This window comes from Stegastes partitus, unplaced genomic scaffold (assembly GCF_000690725.1).
Source record: "Stegastes partitus isolate 25-593 unplaced genomic scaffold, Stegastes_partitus-1.0.2 Scaffold23, whole genome shotgun sequence".
NCBI classification, from domain to species: Eukaryota; Metazoa; Chordata; class Actinopteri; family Pomacentridae; genus Stegastes; species Stegastes partitus.
This window is the reverse complement of record NW_007577754.1, coordinates 658,078-683,964: the sequence shown is the minus strand read 5'-3', so window position 1 is coordinate 683,964 and position 25,887 is coordinate 658,078. Positions and strand designations below refer to the sequence as shown.

The following is a 25,887-nucleotide window of genomic DNA, read 5'->3' as shown; positions in this document are numbered from 1 at the left end:
TAAACAGCGATAACTGTTTGGCATACAAATTTAGATTTTATTGAGTAAGTTATAAGCTCAGCCAGCGATATATTGCCTCTACACTTTCACTGTCACTCCCCAAGTTCACAGTTTGATGATGGCACTAAACCCAGTTTCGTTTTACAGGCTTGCAAGTGATCCTTCCAGACTACTTGAGAGAAAGTTTTGTGCAGGCTGCTCTCAGCTACATAGCCTGCAATGGGGAGGGTGAGTTTGTCTGCAAGGACAATGACTGCTGGTGCCACTGTGACTCTAAGTTCCCAGAGTGCAACTGCCCCTATATGGACATCCAAGCCATGGAAGAGAGTCTGGAGAGGATCACAGAGACGTGGGGGATGCTCTATAAAGAATTTGAAGAATCAGGTAAGAAGCCTTAATGAAAGAAATGGATTCTTGCCTCCTTTCACATTGCATCCCTCATCCTAAATGCAAGAAAATCTGACTTTTAGAATATAAATCATTTATACGAGAGGAAGTGGGGATGAATTCAAGTGTTTTATCTGCATCATTAAATCTGAGGGAGAATCTTATATGCATGTCCCTCCCTATTCTATGATTTATAGGTGAACTATAATAGGTGGTTGAGACTCCTAGATCCTGGTGCACTATCTGCATACAGCAAATTAACAACACGGCATGACCAGATTAAAAATAAAAAAATAAAATAAAAAATCAACAGCTTTCAGCTCAGGTAGTTTACAATATGTCTGGAGCAGATTAATCAGCTATAAAACCCATTTATTGCCCGTCTAGCTTTTCATATCACCGCAGAAACTGAGTCTGAATGGAGGCTCTTAGCATGATGTTTGGTTATTATTGCTGTGCTCGGTCACCCTGCCTTGGCGATTATTACTCAGGTGAAATCAAAATGGATGTCTTTTTTTCCTCGCTTCAGATTTGGCTGAAATATGCCTAAGTGCAATTACTTTCAAAGTTTATGTTTTAATAGCTGGCTGTGAAGCGAGGGCAGGAGCGTGCCCGGCATACAGATACCCACAAGTGTCATAAATGTGTCCTTCAGCGAGGGATATTACAGGTTTCTAGCTGCTGCTTTATCAGCAGGAGATCTAAAGAGGTCAGAACTACAGCAACCTTTGTAGTATGTAGTAGGAAGCTGAGAGCCGAAATGTGCCGGTCAAACAGTAAAGTTCTGCTGTATACTGTAAGTGGTGTTGGGGTTTTGACCTTTTAAGGCTTTTTCCTTCTTCTATGCACTTCTAAATAGGTGAAGCTGTGCCAGAAATACCTACAAAGTGGATGTTTAACCATTAACACAGATGGAGGTCAACAAGAGTGACTTCTATTGTTGACCTTGAACACAAAGAGGACACAAAAGGATACACAAGAATTTGGTGACTTTTGCACTCAGATTAAACAGAATCTCCTTACTTCACATGCAATTTGAACAATTACAATAAGGCTGTTAGCACCACTACACATGTTATCATCTCAATTGTTCATATCGCCAAGCTCAAACAGAAAAATAGAAGACGAAACTGCTTTTCAAAACCAAGGCCATCGTTCCTATTCGAAATTCAGCGTTCTGCTCCAAAGTGCAATGTCTTTTTTTGCTTTACTGAATATGATCAAAACGTGAGAAGTAACTTTTCAAAGCACACTTTGCCAAAAGCTGTGCCCCAATTTAGATATTCCAAAGTCCACACTTGTAGTCCAAATAGAACAGGCTGCCACGCTCTATCCACTTTCAAAGGCACCGTCCAATGCAACTGAGAATTGCAGCATTTTTTTTTTTTTTTTTTTGCCTCAAACTGTAGGGCACAATTGGTGCATCCTCTGCGTTCTGTAGTAACCCACATTCTGCCGTGTGCTGGTCACTTGCTTGAGGTGAACCTCGTCATTGACTTTTAAATACGATACATGAGCTGGGAGCCACAGAAATGCCCCTGCTGGATGTAAATAATGGAAGCCAGCCATGAGCATGAATGTGTTCTCGTTAGGAGACATGTTGTAAACATACGGTGGAAAAATCAAAGCCATCATCAATGTACTTCCTGTTTACATGGTACACCAAATTGCAGGTTTTCCATCTGTGTGAAGGTAAAATCTTGCTGCTCAAATAATACACTGGGGCATCTTTAGAGTTGTCCCAGTTTTTCACTGCTGGTATTCAAACTTGGCCACATTACACATTGACGCAAGGCTCCTGGAAAACATAGATTGAAACTTACTTTCAGATAAATACGACTGTAATATCCTCCACTCACCATGTGTTGGTAGTCATACAGAGTAAAGATGGGCGATATCACCTGAAATCAATGCTGTACTTTGTCGCTGCTTACTAAGAATGATATTTGTTAGCTCCTTTTTTTTATTGTTTTGGTTGATTTACAGCAGAATCAATACTCAAGTCTTTCTACCGTGTTAAATGTTTCAAACTGCGAATCTCTAAGAATAACATTTTATGTAAAATTTCGTGGTTTGGATCTCTGTTTACCATTGACTGGAGAAAAAAAAAATACAAGATTGTTTCACATCTCATTACTTGAGGAAATCAAACGTTAAATAACCTAAATGCCAAATACCGCAGGTCATTGCATTACCTAACAAAAAATATATATCTTTTTTTTTTTAAAGTGCTCACTGGGGCTGGTCCTGACTCAGGATTGTATTAGTCAAATCAGATTTAGGTTCAATATGTAGTTTTAGCTTTGTTTCTTTTTCTCATATAAACTATTTGGCATTCAGACCATCCGTTAACATGAATTCCAGTGATGATTTTTGACCACTTTATTATAGTCAAAAGCAAAACAGTCATGGGGACATATTTTTAAACATTTACAATTCGATAAGAAACGGCTGCATATGACGCAAGATTTGAATGCAAGCAAGTTCCGGCATATGATGCTGGGTTTCTAAATGGATTTGTCAAAATAATGAAACAGGCAGCACACGTGTTTGTCTGTTTAAATCAAACTCTGTTGCCACTTTGAGCGCTTCTAAACTTCACTTTAAACATCAAGAGCAACATGGAAATAACTGAAAAAATGAATGAGTTCAACATAAGCTCACACAACCAAATATCTGATATGACCTTACAGATTTCCAGTGTTTTTCCATGTTTGATGTTGCTGAATGATAAGCTTGCATCTAACTTTTTTGTGGGTGTCCTCATTCAACTTGAAGAATCTCAGCTGACTGAGGACTGTCCAACTGATGATTCAAGTTATTAACTTGTAGGGGTAGCTGTCGTGCCTATTAGATTCCACTATTTTAGCATACAGAGTGTAGTTGCCTGCACAGCTGTGAAATCTCCTGGTTAGCTGTGTAATTTCTGCCGTGACCTTTTCTTCAGCATATTCTGTGACATGATTCTGTTTAAGATGTTGAAACAAATTGGTCATATTTCCCATCCAAGCAGCTACTTTCTTCTTGCAGTATTTGCAAATGGCTTCGATCAGTTCAGTATCACAGCTTACAACTTCCTCAGCTCCTGCATTAGTTCCTTTATGCTTGAGCTAAATTGGTTAAAACAAATCAGCAACCTCCAAGGCCGAAAAATATAGTCTAATGCTGTGTTCACACCAGACGCGAGTAAAATCATTCGCGCGAATGATTTACATGTAAAGTCAATGTGAAGACGCGCTTAGACGTGAGTAAATGTTCCGCAGCGTGACTCGCGCAATTAGCGCGGCGCGATAGACGCGAATTGAGCGAGTTTGACGCGCATTTGACACGATTTAGACGCGTAACGCGCATCTAGAGAGAAAGTTGAAAAATCTGAACTTTCGTGATCTGACGCGCCACGATGGCCAATCAGCGTTGAGATTCTCTGGTGAAGTCAACAACATGATTCATTCATTTTTTGCAACTACACTGTGAATACTGATTGATTTACTCACCCCCCAGCCGAGTTGCTAGCTATCGCAATGCTAGCGGGATAAACCTCCGCTGGCTCCTCATCACTGTGGTCAGCTTACTCCTGCTTCCAGCCGCTCGTCCGTGTTGTTGTATGTGGCGCAGAAAAAACATGACTATCGCAGCGAGCGCCTGTAGTTAGTATCCTGGAGGGATATCCTGGTACCGATCCTCTCCAAGAGGCTGTCAAACTGGGTCCGGAAGCGGCTGTCATTCAGGCGCAGCTCCTGGAGAAGGTGGAGGAACTCCCCCAGCTATTTGAGTCACTGGGGGATCCCATGGATCCCACGTCTGGATCGCGTCAGTCGCGCCAATGACTTAAATTCAGACACAAATCTTAATTGACGCGATTTATAAGCGCGAATGAAACGAGTAAAGTCAGTGCACACACACATCCAAATACGCGCGTATTGCGCGAATAACGCGATGAATTCGAGTCTGGTGTGAACACAGCATGAGAAAAAGTGCCAAAAACTGTAGTTCCTTGAATGGCCACTTGAGGCTGGCTCCAAAAGCAAGTCAGGTTAAAAAGTCCGACTTTACAACCAAAATGGACTAGTTTTCACACCCTAGTAATCTGAAATCCAACAATTCCATTCGTTTTTGTAATTGTTGTGCACAAGCAGCCAGTTAATTTGGAAGATAAAGCAAACACATTCAGCCACTGAAAAGACTCTCATAATAAAGATTAGAGAGAAAAAGAAAAAGAAAAAAAAAACATTGGTGTGAAATGTAAATTGTGTGTAGGTAGTGGGACTAAGACTCTTTCAACTGTGCTAAACACATCCTTAAACCTTCAGAAACACCTCCTACACCAGCACAACAATGTGAAGCTCATGGAAATACACTCCACCGAAGATGAGCCCATTGTGGCTGCAGGTAAAGGCTGCGGCAGTTAAAGGGCTAAACATCAAAATCTGGATTTTAACCCTGAACAGCATACTGCAAGTGACAAAGCCACAATGAAACTTGTGGTTGGACATGTGGAAGATAAAATGTTGCATTTTTGTTCACAATTTAGGGCATATCCTTGAGGTGCAGGTCACAGGCAATAAAAGGCCCAGAGGAAAAGGAAAAAAGAAAAAAAAACAAAAGAAACAAGAACAAACACTGATGCAAACTGAGCTGTGGGACAAACTTGTTATGCGGGTGTACATTTATAAATGACAGAAATGTGTTTGCCCTTGTTGGCCACCTTTTATTTTTGAATCTGGCCAACAATACGTTTATATTTGAGTATTTTACTTTTTATACCTTTGTGACAGAAAATAGAATATATTTGGGTTATAGACACTTTGAGAATGTCATTTTAGGTTTGGGAAACACGCTTTTCTTCATTTTCCGACTTTTTCAGACCAAACAAGAAATCTATAATTGATTGATTACTTGGCTTTGAAAATAATAAGCCCTAGACTTAACTATGCAACTACAATGCTGCTTATACATATGTTAAATAATCATTTCTGTGCTTTTACAGTCACTGTAAAATTACTATTTTTAATTGAACAAAACAGGGAAAAATCTGTAAAATAACCCTTTTAAGTACACACACACACACACACACACACATATATATATATATATTTCATGCTTAAACTATATAATCTGTTAAAATAGCAGTAATATTCTGTAATTTTTTTTTTGCTGATTTAGGTACAGTTAAAAAAAAAAAGTGTAATTTTATAGTAAAAAGTTTTGAATAAATTTGAAAGAATACAGACGTTTGATGTGCTTTGAATGCTTTTTTTTCTTCCCAATTAATTTTATTAGTTCCAGAAAGACAGATTAAGTGAAAATAATCATTAGCTGCAGTTCTAGACTTAACTATGTAACTGTAAATAGGAATAACAGTAATGTCATGGAGCGGGCCAGAGACTCAAGTGCAGGACAAATACACACGGCAGACCAAGCGTACCAGAAGAGAAGGAATTATGTTTACAATATTTACAGAAGATAACACGTGAGAACGGATGTAACTTTATTTTTATTTAACCAGGAAGTCCCATTGAGATTCAAAATCTCTTTTACAAGAGAGACCTGGCCAAGGTAGCAGCCAATCACAACATATTAAGATGCGACAAATTCAAATGAAACAAGAACTGTTTAAACATAGTGGACCTCTCAAGAAAAACATTTCTCCATCATCACATTCTTTATGATGCCCTTACAGTTTTTAATTGATGAGTGTTTCTAATCCAAGATCTTTCTGCAGATTATTCCAAGCCCATGGTGCATAGTAGGAAAAAGCTGTTTTCACCAAATCAGTTAAAACCTGGGGTACATTGAAAAGTAACCACTTGGAGGAGGGTAGCTGGTAACTAACAGAGCTGACACAGAGGTTACAAAGGTAGGCTGGAAGTTGCTCAATACTGCTCTATAAATGAAAGTGAACCAGTGCTGTTGCCTGCGAAGAGCCAATGATGTCTAACCTACGAGATGATAAAGAATGGGGTAGTTGAGATGACTGGAGCTCCCTCGGGAGACAACTACTGGACAGGCGGGGAATTACACTGCTAAATGTAATACTGGACTAGAATCAATAACTCAGAGCAGGTCAAGACAAGATAATGAGAACCTAAATAAATACTGACCCAGACTTGGTAACCCCAAGTTAGGAAGATACTGCTGAACTACTGTGTTATTACCAGGAATCAGTAATGATTGAATGGTGAGTCTAAAAACACACACTGATGTTAGCTGACTGTACTATACGGGTGAGGACTCAGCGAGAGTGGAGTGACTTAGCTGACAGCCTGGTAGGGAGGATGGCAGGTGGACAGAGCTGGCGTGTGGCGTGGCAGGTATGGTGTCCAAACAGGTGCAGGGGGCAGGTGGAGGATCTTTCACAGAGGAATCCAGTGAGAGTAGATCAGCAGTGGAAGACAGACTGGAGGCTTGAACCGGGTGGAGACGGAGCTGAGGAGTGGGTTCGATACTGAAGTGAGGGAGAAACAGAGGTTAGGAACATAGAAGGCACACAAGCAGAGCAGAACAGAGACCTGGCTTAAACTAACATTGGTAGTTGAGTACTGGTCTGGATGTGGCAGATAGTGATGAGTTGCAGGTGAACCACTCCCCGCTGCAGGTGTGTTCACTCCGGCGATCATCCAATAGGCTGCACCTGCCCACATACCACACACACACCTCACTCATGCCCACCTGAGGGTAAAAGGAGAGGCTGCCACTAAGTAGTGCTGGAGGGCATGACAAGTAGAGAACAATACTGCTAACACATAATGATGTCCAATATAGTCATATTTAATAACATATCCATCACACATGCCATTCTATATTATAATTTGTACTTTCATTTTAATATTTTAAGTTGAAGTGGTATTGTGCTTTTGTTTCACTGAAGGATCTGAATGCTTCTTACACCATCCCTAGAATGCAATGGCCTGTCAGCAGCAACTGTCAGCCATCTTTGGAACCAAGTAGCTCTGGCATATTTCACAGTAGAAATGTCATTCAAAGTTAAAACGGGTCACAAGGCTTTAAATGTTATTCGTTTAAATCTGTGTTTTGATCATTTCTTAGCTTTTTTTTGTAGTCGCAGTTTAATTTTGATGATTTTTTTTGTTAACATCAAGACTTTTTCTGCTGCTTTAAAAAAAATAAAAAATCTAATGAAAAAGTACAGTTAAGCCTTTCAACACTTAGTAAATGTGTATTCCTTATATACTTCAACACTAAGTATCTTTAGCTTGAAACACCGTTTCAACACTAAGTAACTTTGCTTGAAATTCATTATCAGATATGGTTTTGATTAATCACTCATAAATTCCTAAGTGGGCTTCATATCATTACATATCTGCTATCTATCAAAAGTAGACAAGTTGATGGTTATATGGAAGTTTGCAGGTGTGAATAAGAAAAGGTAAAGGTAAACTTCATAATTACCAGGGATATATGCAATTAATTATCAGTTGTTATATCCTGAGACATCAGCCAAAGTCTTTTAGTTAGTTAGTTAGTTGTTAGTTAGTTTTAATAGCTTATAAACATTTCAGAAACGAGGTAGCGAAAATCCCGTTTTCTGGCGATTTTTGGGGTCAAACGACGTCATTTTACTTCATTTGCATAGTTTATGTAATGACTGAATCTCTTGTTCACATATGGGGTTTCCCACAAAATTAATGGAACAGAAAGTAACCATATACCGGAGTCCACTATACCAGGCTGCAGTGCTGAACGGGGTAAAAAGCCGCAGACCGATATATCGGTCTGCAGTTTTGAACGGGAGTCATAATGCCAGCCCGGTATAGCGGGCTATACTGTCGACAGGGTTAAACTTGTCTCTTTCTATCAGTTTCTACTCCACATGAACAACTTATACATGTAAGCATTTTGTCCTCTTTCATCCAGTGGGAGTCTCATTGCTGTACGACTTGTGTTTTTTCCTATAAATCACTCCAGAGCACAGAGTGTGCAGAACAAACCTCCCATTGACTCCCATTATATCTGTGCTCTTAAGTGTCGGATGAAAACCAGATACGGTGAGTCTCTCTAAGCTGCACCTCAATATATATAATATAGAGTACTTAAATGAAAGTACATCAGCCTGTTCAAAAGGAAATTGTGCTTCATAGTGAAAGAACTCTTTAAATACGACTTCTAGAGTTTCAGCTGTGACCATTTGTTCGAGAGGCTACCTCTTAGTCTGGGTATCGCCATATCAACCAGTGAGCGACAGGTGTTTGGCTGATTGGTACTGGACTGAAAGTACCATTTTCAAGCTCCAGAACTCTGGTCTACTGAGATTAGGCTATCTACCAATATTTGTGATTTTGTGGTACAAGTAACTAACTAACTAAATGGAGAAATAACTAAACCAATAGATAAATGAATTAGGGTGGCACGTTGGTACAGTGTCTAGCATTGTCACCTCACAATGAGATGGTCCTGGGTGTGACTCAGACAGGTTCCAGGCCCCTCACGACCCTACAGATGATAAAGAAATGGATGGAGTTTACTAAAATCCATATTTCAGCTTTTGCATAAGCTAAAATGTTCTTTATTATTATTATTGTTTTATTCATTATATCCATAATTTATGCTATTAAAATAATTTGAAGTAAGTCAGAGATAATCAAGCAGGAAATATTCTAAAAATATGATAATTTCACATAGAATGATCATATTGACATATTACTTTATCTACTCATTTACACGTAGCTTGAGCTCTGAAGAATCTCCCTGACATCATCGTGGATGCTTGTCAGGGAGATTCTGTTTCCGATAGATTGAAATGACTGAAAGTTACTTCTCACGTTTTGATTGAAATGCACCCCATCTGGAAGAAATACGTCAAGTACCAAAGATGCCAGCAGCCTTTCTGATTCACTTATTTGAAGATCTTCCTGTCGTCATTGACCATCACTGGGTTTCCACATATCATGACTTGTCACTTGTTTATGCTGGAAAATGCGGTGGCGGCATGTTCCCACAAAGACACAAGTCCAAGATCGTTGCCTCTGCCGTGGACAACCAAAATGTTGGAGGGGACTGACTAGTCAGCTCGGCATAAAAACAGGGAAGGACAACACTCCAGTGCATGCCTCCCTTGACAAACCATGAATTTAGTGTCAAGTCCAATTCTTCAAATGCCGCCACCTCCCCTTGCAGAACCTGATGATCCACACCTTGGTCAGTGTCTCGGTTAATTTGTGAATGTCTGGGCATTTGAGCCGGATCACAGCGGAGGAGGTCTCTGGTGTTACTGCTACGTTCTTCACTGTGATTCTGACTATTCTTTTGGTTTCTGAGGAGGAGATGCCTGCGACTCTTTTTCAAGCAGTGGGAATTTCACTTTCGAGCCTCTTGAGCAGAGTTCTCACCTCAGAGATCTTCCTCTTTTACCTCAATGGGGAACCGCTGTAAGAGGAGATCTCTGAGATACCAGTTGAAATCTTACTCTCGCGCCTTTTTAGTGAAGTTTTTTCTTCACAGACTCTTCTCGTCTTTCTTGGTGGGGATGCAATGTCAGGGCTTCTTTTACGATTTCGTGTGTAATCTGTCCTCTTTCTTTTCAGTGATGGCTGCATGGTGAACACCACAATTTTGCAGCGTGGGAGGTATCTGGGTAATGAAACATGAAGGGGAAACATTAGACCTGAAAAATGAAGTATTGCACTCTGAATTGACTTACTAAGCCCAAAATTAAAATATAACACATTACTAAAACTGATTTAGCAGAAACTACTGAGAAAAAGTAATATTGTGAATGACATTCACATCATTGTTCAGATTTACGTGTCCAGTTTTTCAGCTGCCATTTCATTTATTGTCAGTTCATTTCTTTTTACAGTGAAAACACACTGTTTCGAACTTCAGATCCAACAAATTTATTCCAAAACAGTCTCCGTTGTCTAAGTATTTGTGAATAAAAAATACTGCATTAAAACATACGATACGTACATTTTTACAATAAATTTCATGTTCAGCATGATTGTGCATTTTATAGGATTGTTACTATGTAATAACATTATTATTATTTCTTATGACTATTACATTCATTTTTAACTAGTTTGATAATTAATTTGTTAATTTGAGTCATATTTTAGGGAAATAAAAGAAATAATAAACTTTCTCTGTTTCAAGTTTCTTAAGTCCACCTGTTTTGTTTCATTAGAAACAAAGCTGTTTAAAAGATTGTGTCTTGTCGTCAGTTTAAGCCAGTCAGCTTTTCATCTGACCTGCAAGTTTTATGGAAATGAACAAACAAATAAATATTTTTGCATGGAATCACACATGTGAAGGCTGAATTTTAAGGCGAAAGGATGCAATTGCTAATTTTAGGGGTTATAATGGGAAAGTAGCATATTGAGTTTGGAAAATTGGAAAGTAGTATTTTTTAAAAAAGAACAAGTAATTAGTTAGAAATTGCATTTTTTAAAAACAAAAAAGCTGTATGCATTGCTAATGCTGAACATAATTAAAGGTCAGACGCTGACTGTTAGTGAGGTAAGCTTTAATTTATCGTTGACATTTTCGGGAACTTAAGGGAAGGTGGCTTTAGAGCATAAAGGATCAGCTGACCACGAGATATTAATACATGGACCATGTCAACATGAGAACAAGTGGGTTGGTTAAAAAGTTATAAAGTCAATGAGTGTATTTCCTTGATTCATTCTCCAGCCCAAGTAAAGAGGATAGCAAATGCTAACCGTCAACTGTGACATAAACACTGCCAAGAGATCCCTTTCATGTGTCTCCTCCTCTTGTTACAGATGAATTCAAAGCCTTCTATGCAAGGCTGCCTCAGAACTATTTCCTGAACGTGTCAACCATACAGCACTTGTGGTCCCTGGACAGCCTGTTCCAGTGGCGATATGAACAGTTGGAGAACAGCATGCGGGTCCTCTCCAGACGAGCCCAGAGAGTCGTCTTCAAGCTCTTCAGTCTCAGTAAAAGATGTCATCGACAGCCCCAAGTCCGCATACCGAGAGAACGGTGAGTATAACTGCATTTTTATTTTCGCCATGAATACACTCTTTCTTCCAATTATGTGTACCTGACATCTATCGTGATTAGAAAAAGGCTTCTATGTTTTAGTCATAGACACTGTTAACATTTTTGCATCTTGTTGCAGTCAAACTTACGAAGGCTTTTAAAATTACAGCAGTGTCGTTTTAATGTAGTTTTCTTTTTTGTGCATCCTCCTCATCTTGTTTGATGTTTACCCCCATAGGAGCTGCATGATTCTGGCATTTTTTTGCCCAAAGCTACTGTATATCCAGTCACTGCTTGTCCTCTCTATGGACTAACCCAAGAACGTTGAAGGAAGTAAACAAGTTGCCATCTCTGTGGCGGCATTTCACTTGTACACCGTGACGATAACCATTACAGAACTGTTAATGTGAACGATTTCACTCTGAAATCTCATTTGTACGGCTTCACATAAAACAGCGATACTAAAAAAGCTCAAATATTTCGAGCAAATTAAGCCCAGTATTTTATAAATACTCATCTTTTCGCTCGCAGATCACCGTAAATGAGCTCACCTGGCGTACTTTATTGTGTTTGCTGCAACAGTAAGCTTCAACAGAATTCTGCAAACCTCTGTTCAATTGAATATTTATGTGGCTTCATGAAATTTTCATGAAATCATAAAATCTTCATTTCATTTCACTGGACTTTATCTCTATGAAATCCTCTGATATGTCTTTGAAATCAGGTTTTCTGCTCTGGTTTCAGGGATTAAAAAAAGGGGGTAAAATTACAGCAGGATGCCTTTTTTGTTTTTTATCAGATTCTTCATTTTGTCTGACTACAAAGCCGGTGAAATTTGAAGTAAGGATTAAATATTTGTTGATGAAGTCACTTTAAAGCACTTTCGGCACCCTTTGACTAAGAAACTAATCAGATCAGGTTTGATTTTTTTTTTTTTCAAAGTCCTTATGATAATCAGTTTAAGACTTCACACCTTTGTTCTTGTACTTTGTGTGGCAGTATTTGTTTGTCCCAAAAGGTTTTGCTGATTTGTGGCATCCAGGGATGGAAAAAGCACTGGGAATGTTATACTCAAACAAAAGTACTTGGAAAGTTTTAATTAAAAGTCAAATTGCTTGTTGAAAACTTTACTAACATAAAAGTAAAAAGTAGATCAGTGAAAAGATACTTATAATAATGCTTTGTGATATAACTAACAAAGGAAAGAACATCTTTAATTTACTATATCAAGTATCATTCTAGCTGCATTCTTCATCATCGCTGCATTCTGGCTGAACAACTCCAAGCCTTTACATCCAAACAACACTAAATCCCTTCTCTGTAGACAAGCACTTTGCTGCCAGTGCAAATAACTGATTATCAGTTATGAATATATTACTGCCTTCCTCTATATAGCCTTAATAGAATTGCCCAGAAAAAAAAGACAACAAATCCACCACGACTTGCATCCCCAGCCTTTATGTAGTAATTTAAAGCGGCGTGTAAGTCACTTTTAGAAAATTAACAGCAGCAAGAAAACAGCTGTCAATAAAGCAAGACAACACAGAGAGGCAGCTCATAAACAAGCCCTTTAAAGTAAACAGATAGCTCTAAACCAGCATAGTGGACTGACACAAAACATTATATTGCTAGGCAACATATTGCTTTTTGTTTTCCTCTGGACGTTGAGTTACAACAATCATGGGGTTTGCTGTTGTGCTCACTTCTCTGAACAACCACATTCCTATACATCCAAGCTGCATTCTCAGTTAGGTTTTTAGTGAAACGCATTTCCTAAATACCAGTAACACACTCCCAGTATCACAAATACTGTGTGTTTCAAATCAACAGATATTTGCCTTTTTTTTTGTTGCTTTACGTTTTCTTCTTTTCAACCAACCAATCATAGTCTGGTCACCCTGGTAAGCCAGAAAATGGAAAGAAAGCTTTAAATATGTTGCAACAAGGTCAACTGTGCTATTTCCCTAAACATAACCACATATTTTTGGTGTCTTAATATAACCCAGCTGCTTAAATGTAGTTATAGTTTTCATAGTTTCAATCAAAGTGTGATTTTCCCCGCCCCTAAATCTCATCATGTAGTTTTGGTACCTAACCAGTAAAAACCCAAAAGTAAACAATGGGTGAAAATGAATCTTAAGTCTTTGGCACATAATCCTCTCCCCACCTGAGGTGACTTATGCCTCCATTCATCCCTCCTGCCTCTTTATGTTGACTTTGTGACTCTTTCATCCTTGAAGCCTTTCATACAAAGTCACAATCTTATCTTTTCTTTTAAAACTTAAATGCAGAATGCGGCTTAGTTGTATAGGAATGGATTTTTTTTAGACTGCACGAAACATTATTCCATGAGTTTTGTGCTCCTTGTCGTCCTCCTGAATTTGGGTTTACACTCAGGTTTAGGTTGTACTGTGCCCCTGTCAGGTCTGAGATCAAATAAACTAACCGAGCCAGAATGGTGATGTCTCTGGTGAGGAAATAGACCGCTTGGTTTATCCGATCGCAAAACATTAACCAGTGTTCTGAAGCAGCATGACTAAAGCTATAGGCTATTGCAACAGAAACATTTAAAATTCAGTAGCAGCTTCAGTTAATTAACTTACATTCTTATGCTTGCACAGTCTGGATACAGAGTTTTTGTATGCTGCCATCTCTACATTTCTGAGTAAAAAAAAAAAAAAAAAAAGAGCTCACGCTGCATAATGAAGCTGTCACCTTTCTTAAAGTTGAGCTGATTCTGTAAATGCGGCCAAGATTTTTTCTTGTGTTCTGCCTCTGCCTCAGCGGAACTTTAATAGGATTCTGATTCGTCTAAGTCTGCATTTCAGTCTTATGTCCTTTTAATTCCACTCACCTTTGTGGCGTCTCATCTTGACTGCCTGACGTGGAGTTACCAGCTGACTTGGTGTCTTTTCATGAACACTCCATTGCTGCATATGTGAAATTGAGAACATTTTGATTGCATAAGAGTAAAGTTTCAAAAACAAAACAAAACATATTTATATAGGCATAACTAGACACAATATTAACTTCCTTACAGTAACAGGAGGAGTTTTAAGTCATTACCTCCATTCTGTCTAACATAAATGGTCAAGATTTGATTTAGGCAACTCAAATTATTTGCTTACAGAAGTTGCTTAAATAGCCAAAGTGTAATTCTGACAAGGAATTAAACCCCCAAGGTTTATCTCTATCTATCAAAGTTACATATTTAGAGGTTTTTTTTTCATTGATATTTTCTATTCCTTCCTTAAAATACACCATACATCTACTCATTGCTACTCAATGGCCAGTAACGAAGACTAACAATACAAGAAGTTCCACTCAGCAGGTTGGCAGGATTGGTTCTTTTGGTTTGTGATGTACGAAACCCCAGAAATCTGCACCTGTGTTTTTGAGATGGCCATTGCTGCTCTGTACCTTTAGGGTGGAAATGCTTCACCATTACTTATTTCACACAGAACATCCATCCATCATTCAGTCACCCATCAGCACTTACTGTTTGGAAATCAGAAAAGAAATCCCAGCATCACCTCGTATAACCTATCATCCACTCCGACCTCCTCCGTCACTTTCTGCTTTGTTAGAAGAACATCATGCCCCTTCTAGCTGTGCAGCTGAGAGGACAGTCATTATTTGTATGCCGGCTACATGTCATTTTCCCGCAAGAAATATAGACATGTCGTTTCAAGTGTTTGATGTTTTTTCAGGTGGTGACAGTTTCCAAATCTTAGAGCAGTCTTAAGACTGAATAAAAATCCACATTCACATTGAATCCCTTTATCTGCCAGAGGGATGATTGCAGAAGGTGATGAATCCAAGCATCGCTGTCAGTCACACTACTTTCAGTTCGACTCAGGCACCACAGTAATGGCAGCAGTAATGGTGGCGACAGCACATAAATCAACTGTCAGATTAATCTATGCAGTGCACTCTGTTTAATGTCCAGCCTCTCACTCTCTGTTGCTCTTTCTTTCTTTCCTCTGTCTCAGTGTACCCTCCCTTTAATCGTTCTTATTCTCTCCACCATATTGCCAAAACACACATTAATCACTGATCTACTCCACTGATATTCCCACCCACTTGCCAGGAAGCATCATCTGCCTCATCCTGGCAGTGTTTATCTATGTTATTACCGACACATCAGCTGTGAAGCTCTGCCGTTCGTCTCTCTCTTCATAGAAATCTCCATACATTGTAGAGAGAGACTTAGGATGGGATGTTTGTCAGTTTGCCTCGGAGAGAAACGGAAGCCCTCGAAAAAAAGGAAAAAAAAACAACCAAAAAACCCTTCGCTCTCTCTTTAACATCCTGTTCGTAGCACTTGAGATAGATGAGAGATATGTGATTGATTTTGTTTCCTGGGGGCTACTTTTGCACTGCGCTGACAATTATGAGCGAATAAGCCAGTCGGAGCAGCAGCCGGCTTGGCTTTTGTTAGGCTGGTAATGATAAGACACCACAGTATACTTTGTGCTCAAACTTTTACCATTAGGCATAATGATGTGCATTGTCATTCAAGTGATGTTTTCAGTACTTCTGCTTTAATCAGTTTTAGAAAAGGCCTTTCTCATGCTTCCCCCAGAAAAAAGGTGCAGAATTTTTTCACGTACACCGAGGTTTTGAACGCTTCACTGGAGGACTCCTCTCATCTTTGTGTGACTACTTCTAGAGTGCAATTAAGATTTGACTCTAAAAGTGTTGAATAGCTTTTTAATGATCCTTTCAAGGCATTGGGTAGATTTGACCAATTTTGTCTTTACGACCACTCTGTTTCAATCACTTTCATTGTTACAGAGGAAAAGATGGCCCCAAAGGTGTAATTATTGCACCTTATGACACTGGCCTTCTCTTCCCTCGCATTCTTCATATTGATTGCTTTTGCTTCCTTGCATTAGTATTGATTTACTGATTGACTGGTTTGGCAAAAATGCTATTAATAGCATATATACAGTACCTCTGACAGAAGATAAATATGAGTAGGGAAGGTTCTGGAAATAAGCACAATTGTGCTCCTCCAGGGAGCCTCTACAACAGATCTGACAATAAAAAAAGACTAGTAGAAATAGTATATAGTACCCTATATGTTGATCATTTTAAAGCCATTTAATGTGCCTTGCTGGATGCTATCACATGCAGGAAATATTTAAAGTAGAGTCGGGACTTTAACGTGCTAATTACCATTAATTAATTACAGAAAAAGTAACGTGTTAAAAAAATTAACACATTTAATTACACCTTTCTCAGTTCCATAATTTTTGGCAAAGCGATAACACTGATGCACACACTCCAGCCATAATGCAGCTAAAGCTTGTTTGCCAGCTGCAAAGACGATAGACAGGACAGGATGCATTGAGTCACATCGGCGCACAAGAAAGTTTGGTGAACAGTGATGGAAGACGAGACAGCGTTGCTTGACTTGTCGGCCGGAAAGTTTTTTTTCTTATCAAGGCCTTAATGCTTCGTATCCACAGGGGCGATTTTGCCAAAATTTGGCAAATTTGCATAAAGCTGAAGTCAAGTCTACTTCATGCAAATGAGGGCTACACCTTGAAACTCCCCGCAACGCCCCAGAACACCGTGCGGGGCATTTCACTACACAATGAATGAGAAGCAAGAAACAGACAGATCCTGTGGACACATAACATGAGCATGGTTGTGTGCAAATTGTGCAACAAAGAGTTTTGAAAGGTTAAATACAATCACTATAATTGCACTTTGAGTTTGCACTAGTCTGTGAATGTGGTAGACAGATGAAAAATGCAGATAACTGTGGATGAAAAATTAACATTTTTGTGGTTTAAGTTCACATTTGTGTCTATTCATTTATTCAGCTGTCAACCAAAATTTATTTGAATTGAAAAACTTTGCTTATTGTGCCAAATTTTGCTCTTTGACAAAAATGCAATTAATCATGATTAATTAATTACAAAGCTTCTAATTATTATTATTATTTTTTACCTTGTCCCACCACTAATTTGAAGATAAAATTAAATTGAGTAGTCTGCAAGGCGAGGACAATAACGGGAAAATACGGCACAATAAATACAAAAGAAGAGTTTGATTTCTTTACTGACAATTTCAGTTTTAGTTAAGAGAAATCTTTTATATTTTAGACTTCTTCTTCAAACTTTTTTTGGTAACAGTTCACTGGGGTCCTTATCCTGCATGCACAAAGTAAAGTCCACAAAATACAGTAACACAGTTTTCTGGTCTGCACAAAGCCTTGACCTCAGCCCATCCTGCACCTTTGAAATGAACTGGAACACTGACTGGGAGCCGGCCTTATCGCTCAACATCATTATTGAACCTCACTAATGCTCTTGTGACTGAAAAGGAGAAAAAAAAAACCCTGCAGCCATGTTCCAAAATCTTCCCAGAAAAGTGCAGGTAGTTGTAGTAGCAGGTTATTGCCAACAGACTGAGAATAGCAAGTTGATTTATTACATTAAGGTGTAACATGCTGTCCAGATACACTAGCTGAGTTTACAGCCTAAAATCCATTAATATTTTGCGTGTTTTATCCCTGGAAACAAAGCTTGAGCGTCCCTTTAAGTCACCGCTGAGAGTTGTTAGCGCAGAGGAGACAAAACTCTATATCCAGTTGATTTCATTTTCTAAACTCAGTCTTGCTTGCTCCTTAAAATGGAATGTAGAAGTTAGAAGACACTGTGATTTACAGCAGTGGTCCGGAGCAGGAGTTGTGGGGAGCAGGAAGGCTGTACATAATCACACCGGGGAACTAACAGTACAACCACAGTCTTGTCTTGTCGACTGCTTTGCTCTGCTGAAGCTGTCGGAGGTGAAATGCCTTACCCACAGGTAGCGGTTGATGGAAGGGAAGAGTCCTTTCAGTTCATTTCCCATGACTGCTTTTTTCCATTAGTGGGTTTTGATATTCAAATCAGTGATTTTCTGAACTCAGCCTTGCTTCCCACTGCCAAGCAAACAATAAGATTGGGATACAGAAGAAAAAATGCCCCAAATGTAATCCAGCAAACATTTTCAGATTAGCATAAAGTTTACCTCAATACTCGCTCATCAAAGAAGGAGCTTCTTCTTTCTTTTTTTTTTTTTTTTCTAAAAGGAAAGCCAGCGGTATATACTGAACATTTCTTCTCTTCAGCGAGCAAAGAGGATAAGAGGCATAAAGGGATCACAGTAGAGAAAGTGCTACAGACGGGAATCAAACCCCAGTCCACATGGGGGAATTATGTGTATGTCTGAAAGTAAGTTACCCTACGGCTGCAGTGCACTTCTAATATTTATGTCACAAACTGATCAAAGACAACTTGCTCTGTCTCTCACTTTCCCGTCTTTTTTTTAACACTGTTAAAGCTCACATTCTTGTGTGACTTGCGCTAATCGAGCACTATGAGACAACAAAAACATGAAACTTCCACGAGAGTCTCACACCGGGCTGACTAAGTAACATCAGGCAATTTCATAAGACACTTTCATATCATCCTAAAGACACCCTAATGGGTTGTTCTGGAACAAGCTTGAGGAAATGATCGCATTCGAAAAACATTCATACCAAGAGTGAATCTACTAGGCAAAGAGGAAATTATAGTTTCAAATAAACTCCTAATTTTTGCATATAAATCCCAGAAGAACAGCCATTTTGAAATACTAGAATTATTGTGTCTGCTACTCATTTTATTGATCAAAGTAGTAGCAGGTCCCACTTTAAGTTTGAGTGTTTCAAATGTTCCAAAACTCTCAGTCGAGTCTTTCAACCTGTGTCAGCAGTTGCAGTTCAATGAGTTGTCACGAAGGTGGTTCAGCTATTAACTCACAACCACCAGTGATTTGGTTAAAAAGCTCTTTTTTTATCACATAGCAAGTACAAATTATGCTCTGATATGTAATGGTTGAAATGCTGTTTAAATAATGGTTATGTTAAAAGACTGGTCTTTTGACCTGCAAATGACCTAAACCATGCTTACTGAGAGGATCACAGGCTTACACTATCTGGCTATTATTTTTAAGGGGCAAGCTGTCTGTGGACCCAGACAGGTCTCCTGGGCCTAATAAAGCTTCTCCCTATTAAACCAGCTCATCCTAAAAGCCTGTTCAATAACCACTGCTTCTCTGGCTTTCTCTCTCCATCTCCTGTTTTTCTTCTCTCCCTGGTGCAGGCCGCAGTCCTACTGGCTGAGTCACTTCCAGTCTCTCCTGTATTGCTCAGAGAACAACCAGCTTGGTGCATTCTCAGAGGAGCTCCACAGCTGCAGCTGCCGATACGAACACAGCCCCTGTCAGCTGCCCCCGCCCTGCTCCGTTGGGGAAGGCTCGGCCTGTGCGGCGTGTGCTCCAGACAACCACACCCGCTGTGGGAGCTGCAACCCGGGTTTTGCCCTGACGCAGGGAGCCTGCAGGCCGATGGTGGCAGACTCTACGGAGAACTACCTTGGGTTTGAGACAGACCTCCAGGATTTGGAGCTGGGCTACCTACTGCAGAGAGCTGACCGCAGGCTAGAGGTACTTTTCTTTTTAGCCTTTGTTTAATCATGTCAGGCTCACTGAGAGTTGGTCTGTCTTTCACAGCTGTAGCCTGGGAAAGATACTTTCACTCATGGGAGCCACTCAGCATTACAATGTCTTGCCCTTCTGGCAGCTCAGAAACTTAGTGGTTTCCTCACTTTTTTCCCCTTGTATTTGTTATACTCTGTGTATTTGGATGCTGTTTTTGGTTTTGAACAAACTTTTTGTGACAACTATATATATATATAAAGATTTCTGATATCCCTGATAACCAATATTACCGATGTCAACACTCAATTTTTGTTCACATCGAAAAATGAGTATAGGTAAGCACTGTAAGAATGTGAAAACTACTCAAAAGAAGCCTATACCAAATTAGATCACCAGTCTTTTTTATTACATAACAAAAGTAAAACATATTTAAACATATGTTAACATATTTTAACATATTTAACGTTCAAGTCCAGGACCATTTAGTAAAACTATGAAATAGCAGCAATATCAAATGTAAAGACGAAGGCGCTAATGTTAGACAATCATCGGTTTCACATCAGTTAAAATTGTTCATTGAACCGATACCGATACAGGGGAATAAACACTAATATTGGCCGATACTGGTGTGGTCGCCGATATATCGTGCATCCCTAATAAATGAATAAATAAATAAATAAATAAATAGATAGATAGATAGATAGATAGATAGATAGATAGATAACTTGGTGAGCCTGAAGAGTCATTCTTGATGCAGCATCTCCCCCCTTTAAGTGTTGAGTTCTTTAGTACAACCGTCATCCAAATGCCACAGGACTTTTTTTTATTTTATTTTACAGTTAAACAAAAATAGACAAAATCTGCCAAGTACCTAGATACATGCTCTTTTTTTTTTCTTCCTTCCGTCCTCAATTCCTTTTATCTTTTTTTTTTTTTTTTTTTCTTTTAGTGAGTGCCAGCTCTATCAAATAACAGTGCAGCAATTTTGGCCCTTGGATTTGTTAAGAGAAATCGAAGGGCGCTCCAATGTTTCAATAAGAGTTGCTCATAGGGTGCCAAAAAGCCCTCACCAGTTTCACATTTGGGGCTGACAGCACAGCAGCATCACAGTGTTTGGGTTTGTTGTGTCAGAAATTTGTCATTTTTGTCAAAGCATGTCACATGGCATGGGATTTTGACTTAACGTGGTACAAGAGGCGTAGTGTATCCCATATCCACAATGTGCCTGCTTTGACTGGAACTGGGTGCTGTTGTTGAAGGGCATCCGTTAAATGGCATCCCTTTTGCAAAAAAACTGACAGCAATAACAGTATTTTTATCAAAACTCAAACAATGAAACCTGTTCTTCCGTGCATGTTAATACAATAGAGTTTGTTTTTTCAGTCAGTGTATGCATTTACTTTGTTTATATTTCTGACAGGTTCATGCAATCTTCATCAGCAATGACATGCGACTCAATAGCTGGTTTGACCCGTCATGGAGAAAGCGGATGCTGCTGACGCTGAAGAGCAACAAGTATAAGTCCAACATGGTCCACATGCTGCTGGGAATATCCCTCCAGATCTGCCTTACAAAGAACAGCACCCTGGAGCCTGTCCTTACTCTCTACATCAACCCCTTTGGAGGGAGCCACTCAGAGAGCTGGTACATTCCTGTCAATGAGAACAATTTTCCAGACTGGCAGGCCACCAAGCTGGACCTGCCCTTCGAGTGCTATAACTGGACTCTGACATTGGGCAACAAGTGGAAGACATTCTTTGAAACCATCCACATCTACCTTCGGAGCAGGATAAAGACTCAGGATGGGGTGAATGACAGCGTTTATTACGAGCCTTTGGAAATGACGGATCCTGCTCGGAACCTGGGCTACATGAAGATCAACAGCATCCAGGTGTTTGGCTACAGCATGCACTTTGACCCAGAGGCGATCCGTGACTTGATTCTGCAGTTGGACTACCCGTACACCCAAGGTTCCCAGGACACAGCCATGCTTCAGCTGTTGGAAATACGAGACCGAGTGAACCGGCTGTCCCCTCCAGGTCAGCAGAAGTTGGACCTGTTTGCCTGTCTTCTCCGGCACAGACTCAAACTGACTGCCAGCGAGGTGGTTCGCATTTATGCCTCCTTACAGGCCTTCAGCTCACGTCTGCCCAATTCAATGGATTACGAGACCACCAAGCTGTGCAGTTAACAGCTGCTCGAAGGGGAGATCTGGACTGTAAACGGCTACAAGGAGAACTCTGGGACATAAGAGTTGTGCCCACTGTGGTGCAGATTCTTACATTTGTGCTTGGTCTCTGTGGATTACCAAACTCTGTGGTTAATCAGGAGACAACCAGCTGTGGACAGCTGAAGAATGTACTCATCTGGCTGTTTTGGTTTTTGTTTCGTGGCTACTACCTTCAGTGCTATATTATAAAGAATGGGGTGGATCAGTGAGGAAATGCACAAATGTTTCTCCAGAACAAACTGCAACAAAAGAATTCTACAGTAGAAATATATCAGATACCGCTACATAAAGTTGAACCATCCTGTTTCAATATGACTGCTCATTTATACTGTAAGTACCGATGCCAAATGAATGGACATTTTATGGTAAAAATGGTACAGTCTGTTTGTTTGTAATTTTTATATGTTCCTTTGCTTTAGTGACAGTGCACTTTCCATGAAGACCAGAATACAGTGGTGTCAGTCAAGATTTTGTAGATAAATTGATATTAAAACATCATGTTATAACAGATTCTACCTGTTGGAACCATTTTTAAATTCCCATTGAGGTCAAGCAACTGGATCTAAGTGCTTATAACAACTACACAATCATGTTAATTTATTATTATTTTATAAATTTGCAATTACTTCCACGTGTCTCGACATTTAATGCTCGCTTCATTTAACAGAAATTCACCCAGGAAATTGCCTTCAGCAAGAGTTGAGAAGTGTACTGCATGTCTGATTACACAAGTTCTATTTTTTTTTCCCCTATTCACAATATCAGGCCAAACAAACTATTTAAAAGGCATTATGTGCAGTTAAATTTGTCAGGTAATCTGTCCGCTTATCTTAGTAGGGTTTCTTTAAAAGTGAGATCACGGTAAACACAATTAATAGCCTCCACTTTACTCAGCTGGTATTGTTTAATCTACAGAAATGTAAATGTACATTTCCTACAGAGACTATTTGGTTCTACTGCAGGGGGAATTCTTTATTTCCATTCACTTTTTTAGAACAAACAAATGCACATGTTAAAGTTAACTGAGGCAAGCTAGTGTGAAATTGAAACTATGCAGTTGAAATAGCAGAAAGACATTATGTTTTCAGACTTAACATTTTGTACACGCACACAAAACAAGTTTACCTCAAAAACAGGACTGCTACACACAGAGGTGAACTATGCAAATTGCAGCATACAGGTGAGTAAAGGGCAAAGGTCTGCTACAGTGTTTGACTTAAGACCAAGCTCCCAGGGTTTTGCAGCTTTCTGGCTATATTTAAATCTCTGGGGCCAGGTGCCAGGGTTAGGAGATTAATATTAATGTGCATTTTGTTTCTAAGAAATGTCAGTTTCTCTATGATGTCTTTTGCAGATGATATCATATCAACACTGGCTGTGTTTCGGTTGAATTTTCCAGTCTTTTCCCTCTTCTTTGTGATGGTTGAGAAAACACTGAACCAATGCAGCTGGCCACACCAGCTGTACAGTGGCTTGCGCCTCGCTCCTGCTTTACACATGTAACTACAACCCAAAGCCCTTGTCAACACTTTTGACTCCCTTACACTAACAGATATGCTCGTGTATTGGGCTGTGAGCTCTGTCAAACAAGTCTTGAGTGCACAGCAGTGCACTGTGGTTGAACAGATCCAGTGTAGACACTAACAGAGGACAGCAGCTGCTGCTATTGTGCTGCTGACATGCTGCTTCCGCTGTGTGGCCAGTTTAGACAAGGTGATGGGACCAAATACCAATTAGCTCAGGCAGCACACAGCACTTTCTGTTCAACTCAAGTGCATTGCAAACCATTAGTCACCTCTGCTTGCAAGAAATGTCTGTGTGTGGTTGTGGCAGTGAGTCAAGACACTCTGTGAGGAAGAAGAGGGAACGAGCAAGAGCTTTACTTTTAACTTAAATGGCCGTCTTGTACAAACAATGCTTTATTTCTCCCCCCCTAATATTTAAACATGAACTCAATCTTTTCCTCACCCTAAGCATACTGGATGTTTGTCGGGATAATCTGGTGCACGTGCCCTTTGACAGTGCCCTTAGTTTGATGTTCTCAGAACCATTCCACATCACCTTGCAGAGGGGAATGGATGCATCATCACCCGCTCTTGCCAGTTTAAAAAAACAGCAGTTGATATCAAACTAGAACTTCTCTAGTTAAACACTATATACACGCTTGCTGGTTAGCCAGGTAACTAGCTGGCTGGCAGTTGTCAGAGATTATATAGTGGCTCACGGTGTCTATAAATGATGAAAGATTGCAGTTAATACAACAACAGCAACCATTTGCATTTCAGTTGTCTCAATAGCACAGTATACGAGGTGTGTCAGAAAAGTTTCAGGACTGGTGTCACAAAAGATATATTTCAAATCCAAACTACAAGTTTTCCCCTTCCAAGTAATCCCCCTCCCCCTAACACACTCTCCCAGCCTTCTCTGCCACATCACCATGCACTCCTGGAAGGATTCTTCCGGGATCCTCTGCAGCTCCATCGTCACAGCCAGCTTGATGTCGTCCTCGTCTTCAAAACGGGTCCCCTTGATGACCTCCTTGAGCTTGGGGAAGAGGAAAAAATCCCATGGAGCCAGGTGGGGTGAGTAGGGAGGTTGCTCCAGCACAGCGATGTTCTTCTCAGCCAGGAACTGTCGGATGCTGTGAGTAGGCATGTTGTCATGGTGAAGCAGCCACCACTTGTCCTGCCACAACTCTCACCTATTCTGAATGAAGCAAACGCCACAGGATCTCTTTGTAGACGTGCTGGTTGATCGTCTGAAGGGGAAAAGTCATAGTTTGTAGTTTGGGTTTGAAATACATCTTTTGTGACACCAGTCCTGGAACTTTTCTGACACACCTCGTAGGTTGCACAATAAGTGCTCTCTAAGATATACTAAAAGTAACTTCATGAACTCCTGCTCCTGAAAACAGATGCATGCAAGCAGTGACCCTAAAAACATCACTCCATATAGGCCCTAATGTTAAACTTTGATGGAAGTTTGCTGTAAATTTGGATTGTGTAAGGGTGCAGGTTTAACATTAATTTTTCCACAGCCAAGCTTAGTTATTTGGTACAGGTTCTGCTTCAGTCATAGGCAGGCTGAGGCTTTTTTTTCCCCTTTTTTATCCATTTTATGCTAATGTCTCTAGTTTAATAGTGATTTACTGATGTTAGCGAGGTAAATAAACATGTACTTTTAGGTTAGTCACTGATAAAATGCTGTTGTGGCCCTGTACTGTATGTCAAAGATTCTGTCAGCATTATTAATGTCAGCTACAAGATGCCATCTCTAATTTGTTAACATGTACGTGCTTTAGTGACACCGCAGAGCAAAGAGAAGTCAAGCACCTGTGAAGGTTAACAGTCATCACCTCAATTTGTCTCCTCCTCCTATCGACTCCAACGCATGTCAAAAGCTACGCTGGACGAGGGCTGTACATGGATGAGTAGTGTTTGATGAGATGTGAGTGGCGGAATGTATTACCAAATGTCAGCACGTCTTTTCCTGGATACAGCTGTGTCAATTACGAGGAGGAAATGAGTGCTCCAGCACAGCATGAAAAGAGCAGCTATGAAAGATTGAAAGACATCACCTCTGGTTGTGTTTGTGAGTCTGTTATGACTTTGTTTCAACTTTGAGGTCAGTAGATGTCCGGAAAATGGTCTCAGCTGGTTTGCAGATCCTAAGGTGGTCAAACTGTTTTATAACCCTTTGGGAGAAAAAGCATCACAACATTTTACCCACTTTCACACACACACACAAAAAAAATTAATAAATAAACACCAACGCAGTCTGAGTAATTAGGGATATGGATGGTGTTTTTCAAAGAAAAATGGAAATGGAGG

General features: G+C 39.8%; 1 protein-coding gene across 1 annotated transcript in view; it reads left to right on the top strand.

The window, feature by feature from the left end:
- The window catches only part of brinp3a.2 (bone morphogenetic protein/retinoic acid inducible neural-specific 3a, tandem duplicate 2), a 47,568-nt gene extending 24,981 nt beyond the window's left edge, over window positions 1-22,587 (top strand). The window contains exons 5-8 of the mRNA XM_008295519.1: window positions 148-384; window positions 11,127-11,349; window positions 19,491-19,833; window positions 21,248-22,587. Coding sequence (XP_008293741.1) covers window positions 148-384; window positions 11,127-11,349; window positions 19,491-19,833; window positions 21,248-22,018 — 1,574 coding nt within the window. The 3' untranslated portion in view covers window positions 22,019-22,587. The remainder of the gene's footprint in view (window positions 1-147; window positions 385-11,126; window positions 11,350-19,490; window positions 19,834-21,247) is intronic.
- Window positions 22,588-25,887: the final 3,300 nt, after the last annotated feature.